Source organism: Apiospora hydei, assembly GCF_038363865.1.
Source record: "Apiospora hydei strain CBS 114990 chromosome Unknown utg000004l_segment0_segment0, whole genome shotgun sequence".
NCBI lineage: Eukaryota > Fungi > Ascomycota > Sordariomycetes > Amphisphaeriales > Apiosporaceae > Apiospora > Apiospora hydei.
This window is the reverse complement of record NW_027117363.1, coordinates 1,323,384-1,345,113: the sequence shown is the minus strand read 5'-3', so window position 1 is coordinate 1,345,113 and position 21,730 is coordinate 1,323,384. Positions and strand designations below refer to the sequence as shown.

General features: G+C 52.6%; 5 protein-coding genes across 5 annotated transcripts; 3 read left to right on the top strand and 2 right to left on the bottom strand.

The window, feature by feature from the left end:
• Window positions 1–63: 63 nt before the first annotated feature.
• PG997_002938 (uncharacterized protein) lies at window positions 64–396 on the bottom strand (the record flags this gene model as incomplete). The annotated part of the gene is made up of 1 exon (XM_066807253.1): window positions 64–396. The coding sequence occupies one exon, from the start codon at window positions 394–396 to the stop codon at window positions 64–66; it is 333 nt and encodes a 110-aa protein (XP_066670871.1).
• Window positions 397–4,400: 4,004 nt separating this feature from the next.
• Window positions 4,401–8,416, top strand: PG997_002937 (uncharacterized protein; the record flags this gene model as incomplete). The annotated part of the gene is made up of 9 exons (XM_066807252.1): window positions 4,401–4,889; window positions 4,958–5,189; window positions 5,328–5,501; window positions 5,551–5,702; window positions 5,756–5,914; window positions 5,967–6,302; window positions 6,358–6,819; window positions 6,881–7,627; window positions 7,832–8,416. The coding sequence occupies 9 exons, from the start codon at window positions 4,401–4,403 to the stop codon at window positions 8,414–8,416; spliced, it is 3,336 nt and encodes a 1,111-aa protein (XP_066670870.1).
• A 5,024-nt stretch (window positions 8,417–13,440) lies between these two features.
• On the top strand, window positions 13,441–15,510 carry PG997_002936 (uncharacterized protein; the record flags this gene model as incomplete). The annotated part of the gene is made up of 3 exons (XM_066807251.1): window positions 13,441–14,010; window positions 14,065–14,114; window positions 14,292–15,510. The coding sequence occupies 3 exons, from the start codon at window positions 13,441–13,443 to the stop codon at window positions 15,508–15,510; spliced, it is 1,839 nt and encodes a 612-aa protein (XP_066670869.1).
• A 1,039-nt stretch (window positions 15,511–16,549) lies between these two features.
• On the bottom strand, window positions 16,550–18,647 carry PG997_002935 (uncharacterized protein; the record flags this gene model as incomplete). Its single annotated transcript, XM_066807250.1, has 5 exons — window positions 16,550–17,419; window positions 17,527–17,711; window positions 17,762–17,833; window positions 17,889–18,226; window positions 18,298–18,647. 5 exons carry the CDS (start codon window positions 18,645–18,647, stop codon window positions 16,550–16,552), a joined length of 1,815 nt encoding a protein of 604 aa, XP_066670868.1.
• A 1,655-nt stretch (window positions 18,648–20,302) lies between these two features.
• On the top strand, window positions 20,303–21,442 carry PG997_002934 (ATP phosphoribosyltransferase; the record flags this gene model as incomplete). Its single annotated transcript, XM_066807249.1, has 3 exons — window positions 20,303–20,366; window positions 20,424–20,993; window positions 21,066–21,442. 3 exons carry the CDS (start codon window positions 20,303–20,305, stop codon window positions 21,440–21,442), a joined length of 1,011 nt encoding a protein of 336 aa, XP_066670867.1.
• Window positions 21,443–21,730: the final 288 nt, after the last annotated feature.

Sequence of the window (21,730 nt, the reverse complement as noted above, 5' to 3'; positions counted from 1 at the left end):
GATTGCCGTGGTCTGCATGGAAGTTCTTGTAGAAATCGTCAGGCTCAGCAGCGCCATGGGGATTCAGGGGTCGTTGTTCGTGAGGTTCGCATTGGCAAGCGCCGCCTGGTGATTGTTTGCAGCATAGGATGCAAGGGCGTCATCAATGTCTATATTAGAGCTCTCCCCTGGAGAATCCAAGTCGGAATAGTGGTGCTGGTCCAGCCGATGCCGGTGCTCTGGGCTGTAGCCGTAATCGTACTGGTTGTGATCGTCGAGATGGTGCTGAGGGTAGTGATGGGAGTAGGGATCGTGCCTTCGGTTTGGCGATTGAGGTTCGAAGGGACGGTCTGCCGAGTTCAGTGGGTGGGACGGTCCAAAGAATCGGTCCTCCTCGTCACGGTTGCCGGCCTCCATTCTCTAGTGGTGGCATCACCCTGGGCTTTCAGGTTCCAAGGGAAACATAAAGTCTCTTTTCGTGCTCTTGGTTTCTTGGTGGCCGAGCCAAAATGGCTGCAGGGACTGGCTGGCGTCTGTCTGGCGAGCGGCAGGCAGGGTTCGCACGTTGGATTGGGCACGGAAGGCAGGGGACAGCGCAAATGCCCTCGTAGGCTCGCTGGTATAAGGCTGATTCGCTGACCCTCTGGAATGGTGTTTCAGGAAGATAATTCAAGTTTTAGGCATTCACGTCCGCTGCTATGCTCGCATCCATACAAGAGCGACCAAGCTGCTGCTGTGTGCTGCATGTGTGTCAAGACGCACAAACTGGGGGACGGCGTCTTTCTCGTTTCGAGGCTAGTTGGTTAGGTCGAGAAGAAGCGGCGAGCTACTGCGACTGGTGGAGGCTTTTTCGTTCGGCAGTGGGGGCGTGGTCGCAGGTGTAGGTGTGCGAGAGAGAAAACGGAACTGATGAACAGTCATCGGCCTCGTTTCTGCTCAATCTCCAATCTCGTTTCGTTTGGACGTCAACGTGGGATTGGAACAAGGTGTTTGGCCCAGGGCTCTCCTCCCTCCTATGCGCGAAGCAGGTAGGTATCCTTGAGTATGGGGATGGATGCACTGCGTATGTAACCAAGAACTGGAAGACTTGCGAAAAGGGTGGTGCGAGCAAATGGTAATTGGGCAGGAGATATCCCAGTCCCAGTTCGCAAAAGCAATGATTTGCTGGCACGCAGCAGCGTGTTCAAGGGTAAGGGTAGGTACAGTAGGTACAACGTACGAGAGAGGCAGAGTGAGATTGGGATGGGAAAGAAAAGGGCCGGGGGTCGATCTGAATGTACAACATCCATCCATCCATCCATTGATTACCGCAGCAGACCATGAAAATGTTTCTCAATAGGTACTTTTAACGGTTCATGGACCGTTCACCGGGGCCAATCGTTGAGAATTGGCATGGATTGTGTGTTCATGCTCAAACTCATACATCCATACTACGACCAAACCGGAGGAATTGAACAGAACAGCTCGTGGTGCAAAAGAATACCTCTCTCGTAGAAACTTTCCCATGCCTCGTGGAGAGAGGGCTCTACTTTATTTTTGGTATACTATAGGTTGTAACATGTTTTGGCCTCCCTTACTTCGGTGCTCTTTCTTTTTCATATTGGGCCTTGGTCGGATGATGGAGACCCAGGCAGGTTTGACCGCGAGATAGTCAGTCGTCCGTATTTCTTCTCCACGCAAGCTCTGGAAACTGGCGGGTTGGCGGGCTGGCGGGCTGGCGGGAGCACATCATCATCATACCCCCTTCGGTCAAGCCATGCCTGCATGCATGCACGCATATGCGCACGCAGGAGCAGATTGGCTTTTCTTCATGGGCAGAAGTGGCAGAGTGTAGCCAAGTGCCTCTGGTCGCACCACAGGACCACAAATGCTGGCAAATGCCCGGCAGCGTACATAAGCGTGTGTTATGTGTACAGATCAGAGAGTAGATGGAGGTATGCGTGGAATCCTTAATCAACTTTGGTGTTAGGCAGGTCATAAGGTGCCTGAGCCGTTCGTGCTAGTTTTGCTGTTAGTGACATTCTCGAGAGCGTCCCCCTTGAGCTGGTGGCTTGGCGTGCCTGGGGCGGTTCTTTTTGATTACATGAAGCAGTAGTAATCCGGGATCCGAATCAATCAAACCATCGTCCTACCTTGGACGTCCCGTTCAGCATATATCAGCCGTATCGCAGGCGGTAAGTAATGGATCTTTCACTGCCTACGGACTGGAGTACTCACCTGGGTAGGTACTCCAAATGCAACTCGGCCACATTGAACCAGGTACACACTGCCAGTGGGGTTGGCCTTTGTGAGAGCACGGAAAGGGTTCGACAACTGTGCCGCACCTGGGGCACAAAGTTGACCTTAAAATCCCGGAAAGCTTCCACCAAAGCTCCTTCGTTTGCCCAGCAGTCGTCCTATTCGGACGGACTAGCCTACCGGTTCCTCGGTGCAATGGTACTTTACATACATGTAGGGTTGATATTGTGCCAAGCATCCTGATCCTACCTCCTGCTTCCATCTTTCATCTTCCATCCAAAACGCTGTGAGAAGATATATGATAAGTGTTGCTTGGCAATCTTGTTTCATTGCCCTTTCGCTTTATTCTGTGCCGCTCGAGTCTCTTCCCAGGGGTGGTAGGTTCACGCTGGAATTCCGATCCAGGCGGGCTGTCTCTCCTCGCGTCGCCAATTCGCCTGTCCCCTTTTTTGCGCTCGCCCGTTTCGCCTGCACCTGCGCACGCCCACCCGTATCTGCTCTGATGTCTTCAGACGGATCGAATGGTTGTTGTCGAGCCCGGGGAGCCTCGCTCGAGCGCCCCCGAACGTCATGATTCAAGCCACTTGGGATGCTTAGATAACCCAATCACAGCATGCGATTCGACTCGTATGAGCAACTGAACTTGTCTCTCGTCCGACTTAGGTCCAGGGTTAGGGGGAAGACATGCACCCGTCTGTGCCCGTCTGCGACGCCGTTTCCCTAGCGCAGGCATCGGATGGAGCGTCTCCTGTGAGTACCGTAATGTATCTCGTGGCCTGGCTGGAGACCGAAGAGCGCCCAACCTTAAAAGGCGGGCAGGCCCATCTGCTGGCGGCCGGATCTGCAAACTGCCTATCATCAGCGTCCACATGTATGTACTTACATGAAGACGATAGCGTGAGTGGCCCATACAACCGACCTGACGAGGATAGTTGGGCGTCTGGGCTTCACCGGGCCCCTTTGCATTCCACTATCGCGCAGTATCTATCGACTGGTATATCCACAGATGGTCCATTGCACAAGTGAAAAGGGCTACATTTTCATATCGATAGTGCGGCTGATCAGCGACGGCCTACAGTAGGTTAGGTAGGTATATCACCTGTGCTATTACTCATCTCTGCGCAGCTGTATGGCCAGACAAACGGAAGAGCGCTAGACTGCTAGACACTGCAGAACAAGGGTGCTCCCGTATGTATTACGTCCTGTCTCTGAGCCAAGACCTTTAGAACGCGGAGCAAAATGCCACTTTCGCCATCCACCGTTTTACCTGAAGCAGCGATTGTATTCTCGACTCATTAGATCCAGGTCATTTGTGACAGCTGTCTGCAGGGCACTCTGCACAATTTTTAGTTGCCCACTGACGGGCATAGTAAATGTCCCCATTTCCCAATGGCGGCATAACGGAAGCATCGCGGGATCAGCTCACTATTCCTTGCGTGAGTAATTTGGGCTCAATGCACATGAGGTGGTTTCCAATGTTGGATGGTAGGTAAACAAACCCCAAAGTTTCGTTTTGTTCCAGTTTCCCATGCTCAACAAGCCCTAAAGCGTCGAGTGTCTCTCCCTCCGGCCCCGTGTGAGTACAGATGGGTAAACAGAGTTTTGTCCGGGCGAACTCGGCTGATGAACTCACCACAAGGGGCCAGACAAGTTGCGCCCATGAGCTCAAGTATTCAGAAACCGTAACAGTTGCACACTGAACTTATGTACTGCAGGCAATCAGAGTTGCTAGATGTTCAAATCCGGGTTACGCGTGAGATCAATTTGAACGAATCTTGGGTCCCGGATCAGCAGGCCGTACGATTGATCCCTGATTTGGCTGGACCCAAGATACCTACCTCGGGGAGCCGCTAGGCTAAATGGCTGCTCATCGGATCAGTGGGCCTCCCATCTGGGCCTCCCATCTCACTAGTGGAGGAAAACGCGTCCAAGACCTCAACCCGCGTTTCAAACCTTCAATGCCATTCAGCACTATTGACTGCAACTGCAATTGCAACTGCAACCCTTCAGACCGTCGTTGACTCACGGCTCTATCCTTATTTTGGTGGAAAAGAAAGGCCGAGCTGGCAGATGCGCTCCCAAACCCTCCTATTACAGCGGCAACAGAGACAATCTGTCAGAGAAACCGGTTGCTATGTAAACAGGACTGTTTTGCACGCCCAGACGGTTGGCTACCAATGGCGATGATCGTGTTGCAAGTGCAACATTATAACAAGCAGCATGCCTACGGCCAAAAGCGCAAGCAGGGCCAAGTCGCCCAGAAACATGCCCCGCAAGAGCCTCTGGCTAAGAAAAGGAAACACGCACAGGGGAAAGGATCTCATGAGTCAACACCGCTGACGTCTGTCGAGCATGCTGTACTGGATCAATACTATCCACAGCTGCTTACACTCCGCGACTATGTTCTCTTGAAGCTTCCAGCCACATCGCGGATCAGAAAGAGAAAGATTGCGTCGACCGGATCCAGTGCAGCTGTTTCCAATGGTGAAATCACGGCCATAGAGCGGGCTGTAGGGCAAGTGCTCGACACCACATTAGTTGGCGTAGCCCAGCAAACAAAATGCATCCCAGACAAACGATGGGAGCAGTGGGAGACATTCTCTCAAAGGGGAGACGAATCATACGTGACTCTATCTGATGGACTTACCGGGGCACGTTTCTCGCAATCCGAGGTGCGTCTGTCTCGTGGGAACCATACCAATGTGTCGGGGCCAATGAAGCTGATAAAGGGCATAAATAGATCGTGGACTTTGTCATCTGGATGATGTTCTCGAAATCCAAGAACACAGGCAAATGGTTAAAGCACCTACTCTGTGACGGTTTCCGGAGAGATTACAACTCTCGAGTACAGGGGCCGTCCACAAACCACGCAGCTAGCATACCTGGCATATATTCTATCTACCCGAACCAGAGGGTCGAGCGGTTGAAACAGAGCCCATGGCCTGAAATTCTCAAGCTATTGGGCAACTCGGGTGACCGTATAATGATGGACTTGCTGCTAGATTGCTCGGTGTTTCTGCCTGTTGGATCGTGTCAGGGGAACTACCATCAGATTAGCGGTCAGCTCCTGTAAAATCTCAATTCCTTTCGCAATGCTAAGTATATCACAGGACAGCCACTGTATGATACCGAACTCTTGGCGAAAAATCATCAAGACGCAAAAGCGTCCTCAACTGGTTTCCAGCGCTCGACTACGGATATCAAGTTCGTCCGCAACCGGATGATGTATGCCAGACCTGCCTTGAATGCCCGTGGCCTCGTTCACTTTGGGCTGAGACACATACGTGAGTGGATCGGGTGCTGTTCGAGCGGGTATTCTCTGACAGACCGCAGATGTTTTGAATCGCTCACCATACGTAAAACCCGACTCGGAATCTGCCAGTGATGCGGGCGTGCTGGCTAGTAGGAATGATGCCAATACTTTAAGGGTCATGATGTACATGTTCCCTCGACAATTTGGGCTACACAATGCATTCAACTCCAGGGTCAACTTCTCGAAACCTCCCAGAGATTGAAAGACTACACTCTTCGTGAACAGGAAATACAGGACAAGTTTGGTGATCTTGCCGGTGACCAAATCCGACGCAAGAAGGCGAACCCGAAGCGTTTAAGAGGCAGAGCGAAGGAGCTCGTACGAAAATTGCAAATTCTGCATTCTCGTTGCTCGTATAGTAAGCTGCTTCAACATTACTGCCCGGTATGGCCATTTTTGCTTAGGTTTCCTATGGAAATGCACTTACAATATCTAGGTGAATGAAGATCTCGATTGTCAGGAAGTCGGACACGTTCGTCATGATAAGACGCCCAAATCGTCAAAAGGAGCAGAGGCTAAACTTTTTAAGAAAAAGCTTCAGCCGCAGCCTCCTTTATCTTCTACACAGAAACTTATCGAGCTCTCAAGTCCAGTGTCGCAGGTGTCTGCCTTCTGCCAATCTGTTTTGTCCAAGATCGTGCCTGGCGGGTTCTGGGGTATCGGTTCGGCCCAGGAACACAATAAAGGGGTAGTCATGAAGAAGATTGACCAGTTCGTTCATCTGAGACGATTTGAGGGCATGTATCTTCATGAAGTGATGCAAGGAATGAAGGTACAGTACAGCATCATCAGGCTGTGGAAGAACCGAAAGAGCTAACATCTCACAGGTCACCGACATTGACTGGTTGGCACCTGAGCGACTGATGGCCCATAAGACGTCACAGACCGACATCCAAAAGAGGCTTGAACTGTTTCAAGAATTCCTGTACTATGTGTTTGATTCTCTCCTGATACCCCTGATCCGCAGCAACTTTTACGTCACCGAGTCCAACACTCACAAATATCAGTTGTTCTTCTTTCGTCACGATGTCTGGAAGTATGTCGCAGAACCTGCCATGGCGGCAGTAAAGTCGAAGATGTTTGAGGAGGTGAGCATCGACGCAGCTCTGAAGATACTGGATTCCCGCAGCCTTGGCTTCAGCCAGGTGCGGCTGCTGCCCAAAGAAAACAGCATCCGTCCCATCATGAACTTGCGGAGGAGGATGGGCGCAAAGGGCAACAGCAATACACTAGGGCCTAGTATCAACACTATTCTCGGGCCTGTACATACCATGTTGCAACTGGAAAAGGTAGGTCGAAACATGGGAACAATGACCTATCGAACTGTACGAGTGACTGACTACCGCACAGTCTTTAAATCCTGCAAAGCTAGGGGCTACTATGTTTTCTGTTGGCGATATCTACAAAAGAGTGAAGACGTTCAAGTCGAAGATGAATCAGTCGGCAAACCCCCTTTACTTTGCCAAGGTGGATGTCCAGGCCGCTTTTGATACCATCCCCCAGTCGGCGATTGTCGGTCTACTGGATTCCATTCCACAGCAACGCAGCTACCGTATCGCAAAGCATGCTGAAATATCCAGCACCGTGCTGGATGGTTTCACGGATTGCAACAAAGCGGCCAAATCGAAACCCTCCCGGAAGTGGCTGTCGACTGCACTCCGAGATCGAGACACAAGCACATTTCTTCAGCTGATAGAGGGCCAACAAAAGACCGCGTCAAAAAGGAACACCGTCTTTATAGACAGTGTCGTCAAGAAGCAATACGACACAAGCGAGTTGCTGCAGCTCGTCGCTTCTCACATCCAGCAAAACCTCGTAAAGATCGGAAAGAAGTACTACAGACAGAAGAAAGGCATCCCGCAGGGTTCCGTCTTGTCGTCCATCCTGTGCAACTACTTCTATGCCGATCTCGAGATGCACGTCCTAAAGTTCCTCGACTCGAACGACTGCTTGCTACTCCGCCTCATTGACGATTTCCTCCTCATCACGACGGACCGGAGCAAGGCCGCCCGCTTTGTGGAGACGATGCACCGAGGCGTGCCCGAGTATGGGGTGCAGGTCAACCCTGCGAAGACCCTGGTGAATTTCGACCTCGAAGTAAACCAAACCCCGGTTTCGAAGCTCGATGAATGTGGTGGTAACGACGGCTTCCCCCTATTGTGGCACCCTCATTCACAGCAAGACATTGGACATTACCAAAGACCGAGATAGGGGCAAAGGCCCCGCTACCATCACCAACCTGAAGCGTGCCGCACCTGGCCAAGGTGAGGAGGATGGGCTTGCCCCCGAAAACGCAACAAGACCAGCGGCGGCAACACCATATACAACTCGCTCACGGTGGAGTTCACGCGTGTCCCCGGTCAGACATTTGAGCGCAAGCTCCTCAATGCCTTCAAGATCCAGAGCCACCTCATGTTCCTCGACACATCCCACAATGCCGCCAGCACAGTGCTGTCGAACCTGTTTTCTGCCTTTGTCGAGACTGCCGACAAGGCGTGGGCCTACGCCCGCTGTCTCTCCTCTTCCTCTTCTTCTACAGCTACGTGTACTGCGGCGGCCAGAAGGAAGAGCAATGACAACAACAGCAAACGGCAAAGACAGCAACGGGGCCCCGCCAAGCTCATGATCCGTGCCGTCGCCAAGCTCGTCGACGTCGCTTTCCTGCTCGCCAAGAGCAAGGCCCGCCGCGCGCGCTACCCCGACTACGTCTGCGACGTGCGCCACAATGAGGTCGCCTGGCTCGCGTACCACGCCTTCCTGCAGGTCCTGGGCCGCAAGCAGGCTGGGTATGGCGAGGTGCTGTCATGGCTGCGGGCTGAGATTGACAGGCTGGGCTGTCTGAAGGATATTCGTGTGGGACGGGTTCGGCGTATCGTTACTTCGTGATTGGGCATGATGTAGTTGACTGGCGCGTCGTGTTCGTCTTATCAACGAAATGCAGAGTTGCTGGGGTTAAAGAAGTCAATATCCCTCCTTGCGAGGCCATTTGTACGGGATCATACTCGTATCCACGTGCGTGTCTAGTCAGTTCGCTCGCCACTGTCAAATAATCTAAACGATACACCGATTCAAACATCTACGTGCCCAATCTTGCCATTTTTGTTTTCCACATGAACAGATAGCCGCGCAAGATTAAGCACAGATTTCGGAATTCCTCGTTCTCCCTCCTTTCAGGCCTGAGCAGTTGCGACAAAACCTTCGTTGATTCTAGTGAATCACAAATCGAGATTCCATACGATGCACGTATTAACTCACGGGATACGCAAGTATTAATGTTGCTCCAAGGTATCCTCTTGCTTGAGTATGTCAATAATATTGCTTGGTTCTCTCTTCTCTCCTTCTTAACGGGCGCAGGAAAGGGGGCCGTATCATTTCTTTCTCTTTTTCCCATCTACATTCGCGTTGGTTGCTTTCAGCCCCAACACCGGAACGACAAAGATGTTCCTGGGAACGGAGTTGAACCGAGGGTTCTGGTCTTCTGTCTAGTGCGATAGGCATCTAGGGAGATGGTATCAGCGGCGCTAATATGTTGTCCCCTCCGGCTTACCGAGTACCATCACCTGATGCTGTATCTCATTGCAGCACATGCACGACCAGGGCACCTCGGATGCAGTGAGGATCAGAGATCTCACCTAGGTGATTATTCGAGTCGCGTGTAGTCTATGGCGATAAGTTTGGGTCCAGTGTGGGGGGTTTTGAGCTTGGTGGGAGTTCAAATTGCAGTATGTATACCTGGTAGACATCCTCCAGGAGCATATTGCAGCTCGTGAGAACACGCAGGACAGAAGAATTCGTGTACTTGAAGGCACTGTTCGATCGCGGAATATGATAGACGCTGATACATATGCATGTGATGCAGGAGATAATCACTACTAATGCATGCGAGTTATACATGGGAATGTAACATCGCATCTGTCAAATACCAAACAGGACCACCAGTCGGATGCTCACTGGCTCAAGCAACCGACAAGATTTGACCAACAAGAGATGTCACAGTCGCGGGTAGACTGGACACCCTTCGGCAGAATAGCCGTGACCGAAACAGATGATCCCAGGGCGCTTGCGGCTTGCCGTGGATAGAGTTGTCGATGGAAAACCCGTAGGCCTACCAGGCTCTCCTTCGTGATTGGAGCCGGGCCAGCCTCCACACTTGCATGGATGTGTGCCGCCAGTCTCGGTGTCCAAATAGGCATCGGCCGTCGAGCCCCATGTCAGCCCCGAGCCTTCCACGAGGGCGGCATCTTTTGTAGGAAACGAGGCGCGCGCTGAAGGGCGCAACCATAACTATTGGCATGTGATTGACTGACTGGCTGACGGGCTGACGGGCTGACTGCAACTACAGGTCAGTAGGTAGAATGATAGCACTGTCGCTTTCGCCATCGCCGCCGTCATATGTTGTAACCTGAGGTTGTCCGTCTAGATCCTAGAGCAACGACGACGGTGTATATGCATACCAGGACAACATGCGGACAAGAGCGGACGCAGCCTGTTCACCATCCCGCGAAGAGTTAGTGAGAGGGCATGGCATATTACGGTAGGGAATAGGAATCGACCCCCACGCAAAGCTGAGAGGCCTGTTGACCTTAGCCGGAACCCTGGCTGCGGATCATGGCGCGTTGCAACCGGCTGCTTTGGGCGGCGAGAACTCAAGGGGCCCAGAGATTGTATTCTTTCAAAACCCCCGTTCTTCTCTTCCCTTCCCAAAGGCTTGCACGTCGCGGGATCACATGGTTTGGATCCGACGCACATACTGTCCGTGCCTGTCCACAAGCTGTCCCGAAAGCGAAAGCCCTTAGCACCAAAGCCACCCACGACTGAGTTCGAGGCGGGCGGCGCCAGGAAGGATCCAGACTCTCTGTCGTGCCTTTGTGTTTGTTCGTCTCTTTCTCCGCCCACCCCGCTCTGAGAAGCATTGCTACCAAGCTCCTGTCAGGATGCGACAGTGTAGCTGTTATCCTTTGCTTTTGCCGTTCTTTGTCTTATGCAGGTGGGCAAATCGACGAGAGCAGCATAGTATATGGCATGAGAAGCGCAGGAGACCGAAGGAGAGAGCGTGAGCGAGGCTCCATTCAGATGCAGGCAATCTTGCTCGGTTGCAAGAGTGGGAACCCGCAAGGGCTTCGTATGTCTATCGGTCCTGATTGGAGCCCTTGCGTGAGATTCGAATCAGGATGGGCGATGGACATTTGACGTCCTGGCTCTCTTCAGCTAGCCAAAGTGAAGGCCCAGTTGTTTTCTCATAAACCTTGCTCTGCTACGCCCAAACCAGACATCCTTTCCACAGTAACCCAGCAAGTAAACAATGCAAACCAACGGTCATAGTTCATTTGTAGATTGGGTTGACAAGTTGACAGGTATGTATTAGTAAGGATGGTCTGTCTATCTGTCTGCATACAAGTAGCACCGACCACTCGCTTTGTTAGTAGCAGGCCAGCTGAATACGTAAGCGACTCGCTCAAACCTTAAAATTCTTCTTTTCCAGACCGGTCCGGTAGCGGTAGGGAGATAGTCGGGTTGAACGATAACGACATTTCCTACGGAGTATACTATGCCTACATGTACCGTAGCACTGACAATGATTATGTCGGTTAAGGTCGGTACATACCCGATCATGAAAGAGAAAAAAAGCAAAAAAAAGCCTCCCAGGCAGGGGCTTGACCTAGAATTCGAGAGACCTCTAACCGACTGGGGCATTTCACGATTGAATGAGATCCGAGTCCAAGCTTCCTCAGCCAAACGGTCGGAGACGGCTCCATATATCGTACTTTGTGGTCGGACAGGGGGCGGCGGCCAAATCGAATGCATCCTCGGACCACATCCCATCCCTCCAAGTGGGCTTGGACAGACCGAGCAAGGCACCGAGGGCGGCCCCCACTGTCGGAATCATTCTCAAGAGCCAAATCGTCTCGAGCACGGCGCCGCCGCCAGCCGCGCCTAAGGCGGATTTCCAGGGGGCCGGTTTGTTCTCCGACTTGCATGCATCATGCTGTTCGTGAGCACGTATGTAAAGAGAAAATTTTTGCTGGTTAGGGACCCCCTGGTTGCGTAGAGAGCAGGCAATATGGAAGTTCCCGTCAAGGGATTTTGTAGGGGCGGATGGTTCCATGTCAGAACAACCTCGCCATAGGACCCTGAAAGATTTGAACCTACCCACCACTGTCAGTGCTCTACTTGGTATTTCTATCGTGTTCGTGATATGCCCAGGATATGCTGGAACAAAGGAAAAAACAGCCAGGGACTTGGATCTTCCTCACTCGGTTCTATTAGCCATATGCAGTAAACGAGCACAGGGACATACCGTCTCGCCATGTCCTCCAGATCGTAGAAGACGCAGTCGACAGAAGTTAGGATGGATACCGGATGCCACCCAGGAGCTGGTTGGGAAGATGCTTGCTTAACAAGGCTATAGAGAAAGAAAGGAGCCCATTGCCATTATAATACAGGCACAATGCAATGCTGTGTGCAACCAACGCACAATCAGAATGTGGACGGGCGAAGGGAGGCTGGCTGGATGTAAGTTAGAAGTCGAAGTAGGTAAGCTGCTGATTTGAGTGGGTTGGATGCTTGCCCAGTCTGCCCATGTTCTGTGTTCTTAGCTTCGGCGCATAGAACAGGGACCGGCCCAAGCCCCCTATGCTGCAGGTGATGGGATGGATGTGGTGGTGGTGGGTGTGGCCCCATGCTCAAAAGAGCTCGAAGGACGCCGGACGCCTGGCCTGACATGGGTGAATTTGTTGGATGCCGGGTGCGTACTTGATGTACTTTCTAAAGCGTACTTCCTAGGCCTAGCAGTAGTGGCAGTAGCAGCTGGTAGGACCTCGAACAATCATGTCTACGTTCTGCTCGCCTGGTCTTGTACGTCGGAGGCTGGTCAGGATAGCATGCCATTTGACTGACAGCTCCTCGCCTCACTTATAATTAGATTTCTCTGACATCGAGTCTGTCTGCCTGTCGCATCATGCTCTCTGCGTAACCCACTTCTCGAGGTGCTCCTCCAGTCACCGCTCCGGTTTCCCCTCAACCCCCCGCCCCATCTGCGACTTGCGCCAAATGCATCGGTCGGGGTAGTTAGCTCGCTGTAGGCTCATGTAGCGTGGTAGGCAGTCCCTCCTCCTCCTGCCCCCCGGTTCACACTCGTTTCCTACTTAGTGTACATGAAGATGCGACGCGGGATCCATTCACCGGAATGGCCTGGCTTGCCGCTTTTTTTATTCCAAGATGGCCATCGGCTGCTTCGAAAGCGTCGCTCTTCCTCCTCGCTCTGCAAGTCGCCTTCCTGACCAATAGTTGATTCCTCCAGTCTTCCTACCCAACTCCAGCTCAGCTGCAAATCCGCCAAAACTAATCCCGCCGCCGCCTTGTTCACGAGCACCTGCCTTTTTCTTCTACCTTTCGGCCTCGCACCTGCGCCGAGAGCGAGCGTTCCGGCCGGTGACTGCTCTCCCTTACTGCCAGACACCCGAGACAGGCACTTCCAATCGGCTATTCCCGACTGCGAGACAGCTCCCCGACCCGACCCGAAGAAGTTGCGAGTCGGCCTTTTGTGTTTGTTAATGATTTGATTGCGTGGGGGCAAAGTTTACGGCGAACTTTGCTCTCCATTCCGAGAAAAGAAAGGTCAAGGCAAAGGTCTTTTCTCGAGTCGGGCACGAGTGCGGGAAAACGTAGCCTGTGTTAGGCTTCTGCCGTGACTGACGAGCAACGCGACGGACGGCTCTGGTCTGCGACGGCCATAACGATAGTTATTCCAACTTGCTTGTCGCAAAGCTCGTCGCGAGGGGGCGCCACAGATGTCGATGAGGAGCATAGTCATGATGGATCCGAACAACTGGAATGGGCAGGATCATTCCATGACTCCAACGGGCGAAGATGACTTCCAACAGTTTTTTGAGTTGGGCGGGATGCCGAACATGGGTGACGGGCTACAATTCGACTTCCAGAACTTCAATCCCGCGACCAATCCTCCCATGATACACCCTCACCAAGGCCATCACGATCATATGGACACAGCAATGAGTGGTACCGAGGCTGCGGGCATCATCGCCAGCAGTAGTATGCCAATGCCGACCCAGATGATTCCGACCACCTCGGAATCAATAGTACCAAATGTTCCATCCCAGATGCTTGGTTCTCAACATCCCAATTCTGGCGATGCGCTCTCCGACCTTGACGCCCAGATCCAGTTTCTACAACACCAACGGATGCAAGAGCAGCATAGGCAACTTCAGGAGCAAAATATACAGTTCGAGGAGCAGCAGATCAACTTCTTTGCCCAGCAGCAACGGAATATGATCCCTCCAACTCCTCAGAGCCTTGAGATGCATCCTTCGAATCATTTCTACACACAACAGCAGCGATCGCAACAAGAACAACAACAACAGCAGCAGCAGCAGCAGCAGCAACACCGGCCGGGTGACCAAACCCCTCAACACTCGCACGGAATGTTTGATCGCTATCCGAGGCTAAAGGACCAAACAGACGTATGCCAAGCGACTCCCTGGGATACTAAGAATCACTTACTAACTTGTGAACAGATGGCCTTCACGCCACTGGTATCCCCGGCTGTTACGCCGTTGGACACTCAGTTCTCGGTCGAAACACAATACATGGTGCCTGGGGCCTACTTCAGCCCTCCTCACTTCGCCCGCTTTACATGCTCAGAATCCCGAGTCGATACCGAACTTCGATCCAACCCACCATGGCTCCACGGCCACAAACTCCCCCGTGGAGATGGATCTGGAGTCTAACACTCCTCCCCCAGTGCAGTAGACCTCTCGAAGAAGGTGCGGCAGAAGAATGTGACCAAGGCAAGAAAGTCCGCCGTAAGACAGTCTCCCATCGTGAAACCGCATCGAAAAAAGACGGCTTCAACCCCAGTCATGAACGCACAGGTTTTGAGCGAGTTGGCCGAAACAATTACAGAACGAACTACTGTCAAACCCGCTCCTCTGTCCACGGCTTCAACGGAGGACTCAGAGAACGCTTCTGTATCACCGGAAGCTCTGTCGGAGATGCCGCCCCCTCCTGTCCCTCAACCCAGATCCGCCCGGCAATCGCCTTACATTCAAGCCCAGAACAGCAACAACGGATCCTCTCATCCCGTGCCCGCGACATTGAATGGTGGTGCCTCGCCTGCAACGCCAGCATCGTTGTTCAGAATATCGCCCAGAAACAAGTCAGCCGATCCCAGCAACCCTGGCCAGATAGCTTCGGAACATATTGAGAACTTCGAGTTGCCCGAATCTGCCAACTTCCCGAAACCACAACTTCCGCAAATTAACACGCAACCCGACTCAGCATCACCTGATACGGAAGCTGGCAAGAGCTCAAATCTGCAGCCACTGCCGTCGCCTGTTTTTGCTCGTCCCTCGCAACCATCCTCGGCAACTGCGAGTCCACAGTTAACCCCAAAAATGTCGGCTAACTCGCGCAAAACACCACTTCTGGCCGCCAGAACAAGCCGGAAGAGATCGAGCGTGAGCTCGGTGCAAGTCTCACCCGCACTTTTGCCTCGGATATCACCTAACATCAAACCACTGCTCCCCGGCACCCCGGGGCTATCAGCTGAAGATACTGCGTCGCGCTTATTGACTTCGAAGTCAAACTACCAGAACATTCTGGAAGGGAACACGGTACCGGGCGTTTCATATCCAAGCGAGCTTTCCACCAACCTCACTTCGAAACGAACGTCACACAAGATTGCCGAGCAAGGTCGACGTAACCGTATCAACTCGGCACTGCAGGAGATCGCAACATTGCTCCCAAAGAGCGTCATTGCGGAAAAGAGAGAAGAGGAAGGGGAGAGTCCTGGAAGCGATAAGATGGACAACAAGAAAGAATCAAAATCGACCAGTACACCGAACAGCAAAGCGAGCACGGTGGAGATGGCGATAGTTTACATCAAACAGCTACAACAGGAAGTAGCAGAGGCCAACAAAAGGGCCGAGGAGGCTGAGAAGAGGTTGGCGGCGGCATCCTAATATTATTAAGCTGTCCCCATAGCTCGGCCTGTATTGGCTATACATGAGCAGGAAACGGGTGGCTTGGGCTCAAAAGTAATAAATGGTCGCGGACGACTGTGCGTAGTGAGCATGCTGGAATTGGGCGTTTGGTGACAGGCATATATCGAGGAGAAGTTCTGGATGACTCATACCAGGAGGTATATATCTAGAGGATGACGCCTGTTTACAGCGTGTGCCTGGGAGACGGGCTGAACCAACTGCATTTTTTGGTGAGCATGTGTACATAACAGCGGCGTATATACATTTTAGTGCATTCCTCAGGGGGTGACATGAAGGACTGTGATACAATACAGACGATAGGCTAATGTATAAAGCGTAACACCCAATGCCTATCAAGGACCTGTAAAGAATATGAATACGTATAAAGTGTTTGTATAATTGAATCAATGATAGGTGCTGAGATGATGCGAGTCAGTGAAGCGAGATGAGGTTACAGTGTTCCTCCGGCTGGCTGGAGTGGTCATGTATGGTTGCTTATAGACAGACGTTGTAATGCCTCGAGAACCGATCATGGTACGTATAACACTGGTATTTACCTAGTCTCATCACAGCTCGACCAAGCACATGTAACTCAATATTAGGAGTTAGGGGTCTAATTTCTCAGGGGTAACGCCCAGATTACCAAGCCCCTATACTGAGAATGTCGAAGAGGAGAGTGTATTCCAGCAAAGACCACAGGCAAATGGAAACGATGCGCATTTTAAACCCTACAACTCTAATCATTACAATACAAAACCACAACAGGTATCTTGCTTAGGTTCAAGAGGATCTCACCGAACGCCACGCCAAATCCAAAGACCATTCATCCCCATTCCATACTCTAAGGAGCCACCGAATCAACCCCCATTCGAGGCCCGATTTCTAAAGCACCGTAACGACGAAAGCGAAGAACCTGGAGAACCCCCCGACTCTAGGAAGACGAATGGGTATAGGTCCACATCGTGATGTTGCACAATTGCAACTCTTTCTTTTGTTCTTGCCAGAGATTCGGTGTTTTCTACAAGTACTTCAGTTTCCGCGTCGCAAAGACGGACATCGTCGCGCTGACCGCCCCGATAAACATGCAGACCGCAATGGCATTCGGCCCATCCGTGGAGTGATGCTCGTTCGGCTGAGCGTCGTGCGCGAGCTCGGGGCTCTTGCCCGGCTCGAGGATGGCGAAGACGATGGTGCTGATGAAGGTCCCGATGAACTGGGGGATCGTCGTGTAGATGTTGAGGATGCCAAAGTAGATGCCCGAAAGCTCGCCGGAGCCGCTGGCCTTGTCCAAGCCGTCCTGGCCTTGTCCGTGAGCGCCGCCGTTCTCGAGATGCCGGTCCGTCGGGCTGCCGGGACGGTCCAGGTCCGTCATCTCCACGGTGGCGCCGCTGGAGATCCGTTGGTATGAAGCGTTCGACTCGGGCCCGCCGCTGAGCTTATTGACTTCGACGCCGAGAAATGTGGGAGGAGCCCACATGGTGATCGTCCAAGGCAACCCACAAATGCACATGATGACCGTCGCAAATCGGAAACTGGTGGCAAAGGGGGCCAAGTAGAGGGCGAATGCGAACAGGCCATTGCCGAACATCCATGCCGTCAATAGACTGGGCTTATACTTGTTGAGCTTCTCGAGGTAAGAAGCGATACTTTGTGGAGGTCTGTGGGTGAAGTTGTCGTCCTCGGGACTCCGGATGACCAGTGGCAACACCCAAGAACCAACCGCCGTAATGCACGAGTAGATGACCAATGCAGTGCTCCCGATCCGTCCTATGTCACCGAGAGCATCGCCGCTTTTGGCGTCTTCTGGAACATCGTAGCGGTAGTAAGTTTCGCCCACCCACGTGGTACCGTAGAACAGGAAAGGGAACCAGCCGATCCAGGCCCACAGCTGTACCATGCAGATCGCTCTTATCCGCGGGGGAGATGGAGAATTGTAGACCAGATCTGGTGGACTACTTTAAACCTCCCTCCCGGCTGATTCGGATCGTGCCTCACGTCCACCAGGACTCGCTCTGTGACCGCCCAGCATGTAACAGCGGACGCTCCCAGAATGCCCACAGCAGCGATGACGGTCAATTTCTTGAATTGTGTATCACCAAGGAAGCTGCCTGTGACCTTTTCCAGGTCAACTGCGCCGGCAATGTAGCCAATCAGGTGGCCAATGGAAGACATTCTACCCCCTGGATGAAAGTCAGTACATCTGTTGGACTAGAAAGATGGATTGACCTACCCCAGGCAGCACCATCTTGTTGTTTAGATATGGGAAGCGTATCGACTACCAGACTTCGTGCTGCGGACATGACTGCTATAATTTAGTGCCCATCTTTACCATACTTGTACTCATGGTGGGGACGTACCAGCGTTGATGGAGAAATCTACAATGTAAATCGAAAGGACCGCCACGAATATGGTTATATTCTTTGCGCCTTCCCCTTCGCCGAAGAATGCCGTTATGATTTCTTTGGTGAATCCGAGAACGAGCAGCCCGAGCGCAACGATGATGGAGCCACCAGCTATAAAGGGGCGCCGGCGACCCCATTTCGACCTTGACTCGTCCGCAATCGCACCAACAATAGGTTGCACGATGAGTCCGGACAAGGGACCAGCAATCCATACCAAAGAGGTGTGCGACTTGGACAAGCCAAGAGACAGTAAGTAGGGATTGCCATATGTCATCTCTACTCCCCAAGTGAACCTGTAGAGCAAATAGGCGCGGTCAGTCAAGGGTGAAGTCGTGACAAGAAGCCAGAGGTCTAGCCGACTTACACGATGCCGAGAGTGCTGAAGTTCAGTAACAGCATGCGCACCGTGTCCGAACTGCCCTTAATTGAGGGCTGCCCTGACCATTTTGACATTTCTGCAGGATTCTTTGGGTTGCGCACCCAGCCGTCGTCTTCGTCTTCGTCTTCGTCCTCTCGTCTGCCGTCTGCACTCTGAGATGCAGCTCGTAGGTTGGTGGTGGGTACTGCGTAGGGGTCGTCGAATGGCTCCCAGGCCTCGCTATCGGAGTCGTTTCCGTCGTCTTTCGGTCGGTGGGAAGAAGGGGTTTCGTTCAGGTTGGGAGTGCCTGGGATCGACGGTTGGACTTTCAGGCCATCTGGCGTTGTCGTGGCCATAATAGGGCGCCGGAATGCGGCAAGGTATGGTGAGATGGGTTGGCTGCTGACATTGAATACAGGGATTGGTACGTAATTGCGAGATCCACCGTCACCCCTTGGGCCCTTGGGATGTCTTGGGGGGCCCGGGGTCTGGGGTTGGACGAAAAGGGAGACGGGTGGTACCGCGTTCGCGTCAGTGAGACATCGAGAAAGGCTCCCTCTGGACAGGTGGTGATCTAAAATGAGGATAGATGATACAGGTGTCTGCCAGAGGGAGTTTCTGTGATGATGGTCTCATCGCTTCGCGTCGCATAGGACGGGGCTTCCTAAAGCTGGAAGTGCATTACTGCTGAACTTAAGCTCTGTCTAAGTACAGTACCTCTTGCTTACCCTGCTGAGAACGTCCCGTCGCATATGCCTACCCCGGATTAGCTCTGCGCTGGCGATCATGACGTCGAGAATGACCGCTGGAGCTGGAGCTGGGAGCGTTGTTCACTGGATACTTCCGTCGCTAAGAACGTAGCGCATTTGCGCCTACCTAGGCATTCACATCAATATCGCCTATACTAGCATCCTGCGTTTATTTCAGGGGTTGGATCTGATGTGAGCCTTGCTTCATGAGAGAACCGGAGTAGATACAGCTAACCAACACATGGCATGAGTTTGGGGGAAAGTGTCGAGTAACAAGAACTGAGTACACGTAATCAGACTCCAAGCATGCATGGTACTTGCTTAAGTACATGCTAGGTAGCCAAGTTGATTCGTGCACCTTGCTGCTCGTGGATGGCCTGCGGCGTAACCGGCTCGAAGAATAGGTAGAGATGAAGGCATCGCAACGATTGCGCTAGTTGGATAAACTAAACTGAAGAAAAGATGGCATTCTAAGATTCAACAGCGATCTCGCGGTTGTCATTCCCCCAAAAGACGAATGCGCATGGGTTGGGTATTGGCTTCCGATTGGAGATCGGCATCCATGGATGTAGGTACCATGTCGAAATGCCTCGAGCAGCTCGCAGCAATTGCATCAATTGGGCAGGCGCTAATGGAGCAAATTAACGGCCCGGGTTCCATAACCATAACCTCTTTTGCGGGACCTAGGATTCTGCTAGGAGAGCCTCTTGGAAGTCTTGGAAGCATATTTGCTGTTCCTGCCCCGCCGCGCCTTGCACACAGCTGGCCAGCTCAGCAATGGTTGGCTCCGATTTAGGAACGTGGGGTCTAAATTCACTTAGACACTCGCACCACCGTCACTAGGACAAAATTTGTGACCCCTCCAAAGTAGTCATCGTGAAGAGTCAATCGCTACCAATTGCGTCCCGATCGCGTCGCAAAAAGATTCCCGTGTACATCATTGCCCTCGTTTCGATATAAGGAGGCAAGCAGACTCGGTATAGCAGCGTATATCTTCACCAGCCTGCTGCGCGTTCGAGACGTCGACGACGATCCCCACCTCCACCGCCGGCTCGAGCTATATCACCACAAGTCGCCATAATTTTTCGGAGCAGAAGGGCCAGCGTTTCAAAGCCTGCATCCCCCTCAGCATATTGCAGTAGTCTCTTCGGTATCCAGTAGAGCCACCAGCACGATGGATTTGGTCAACCAGTCGGTATACCCTTTTACCGCCCAACACCCCAAACTGTCCCTTACACCTAAACCAACATCGCTCTGGAGTCATGGCTGAACTAATTACGCTCGAAAACAGCCTGGAAGGCCGCCTACTCTTCGCCGTTCCCAAGAGTGAGTATACTCCTGCGCGTCGGCAATGATTGCCTTTGCTAACTGACACCGCCTCAGAGGGACGGCTGAATGGCGCAGCGCTCAACCTGCTCGAGGGAGCCGACATCCAATTTAGGAGAGAAAACCGCCTCGACATTGCCCTCGTCAAGAACCTTCCTATCGCCCTGATCTTCCTCCCCGCCGCCGATATCCCCACATTCGTCGGAGAGGGCCAGGTCGATCTCGGTATCACCGGCTACGACCAGGTTCAAGAGCACGATGCCGGAGTACGCGCCATCTACCGGCAAAGACGCTTCTCTGGCGAGATCACGCCAGAAGAGGAGAGTGCCAAGACCGCGACTTCCGGTTGCGAGACCGTCATGGAGCTTGGCTTCGGAGCTTGCAAGCTCCAGGTACAGGTCCCAGTGAAGGGGCCATATCAATCGCCCAAGGACTTGATCGGAAAGAACATTGGCACCAGCTTCGTGAAGCTGTCAGAGAAGTACTTCGCCAACCTGGAGCTCGAGGCCGGCTTCAACCCTCAGGACACCCCGAATGGCAAGCTGCGAACCCAGATTATCGAGCTGAGTGGTAGTGTCGAAGCAGCCTGTGCTCTTGGTGTTGCAGACGGCATTGTCGACCTTGTCGGTAAGTAACACCACGGTGGTTTTCTGTTCATCAACAAACCTAGGCAACAATTACTGATCCTTTGGGCTCTAGAGTCGGGTGAGACCATGAAGGCCGCCGGCCTGATGCCTATCGATACGGTCGTTGACTCGAGCGCCATTCTGATCAAGTCGCGGTCACCGCGGAGCACGGAAATGGTCGACTTGATCGCATCTCGTATACGCGGTGTTATCACCGCCCAAAAGTTCGTCCTGTGCCAGTACAACATCGAGAGATCTTCCCTGGCCTCGGCACACACGATTGCACCTGGAAAGCGTGCCCCTACAATCACATCCTTGGATGAGGAGGGATGGGTAGCCGTTTCCGTCATGGTTGAAAAGAAGAAGATTGCAACCGTCATGGATGAACTGACCAAGGTTGGTGCGACGGATATTCTGGTGCTCAGCATCGCGAACACGCGTTGCGACTAGAGGAGCAATGCGAAGCTCGGCTGAAATATAGTAGAACCTTAGAGTAATATACGCAATCCCGTAAACAAGCGAGGAGTACGGTCAGCTGTGGCACATCGCAGCGGGTTTGCACCTAGTTGACCCGATAATCAGGCCATTTTGCGAGTCGTGGCATACATCGGCGAGTGAGGACATGTAACCGAGCTGCCCACTGGTCACCAAGCCGGTGATAACGTTACTCATCGATATCAGCTTCGTGTGGTGTTAAGCTTTGAGGCTGGAATCTAGGAAGGGGTCGGCTCGTTAGGA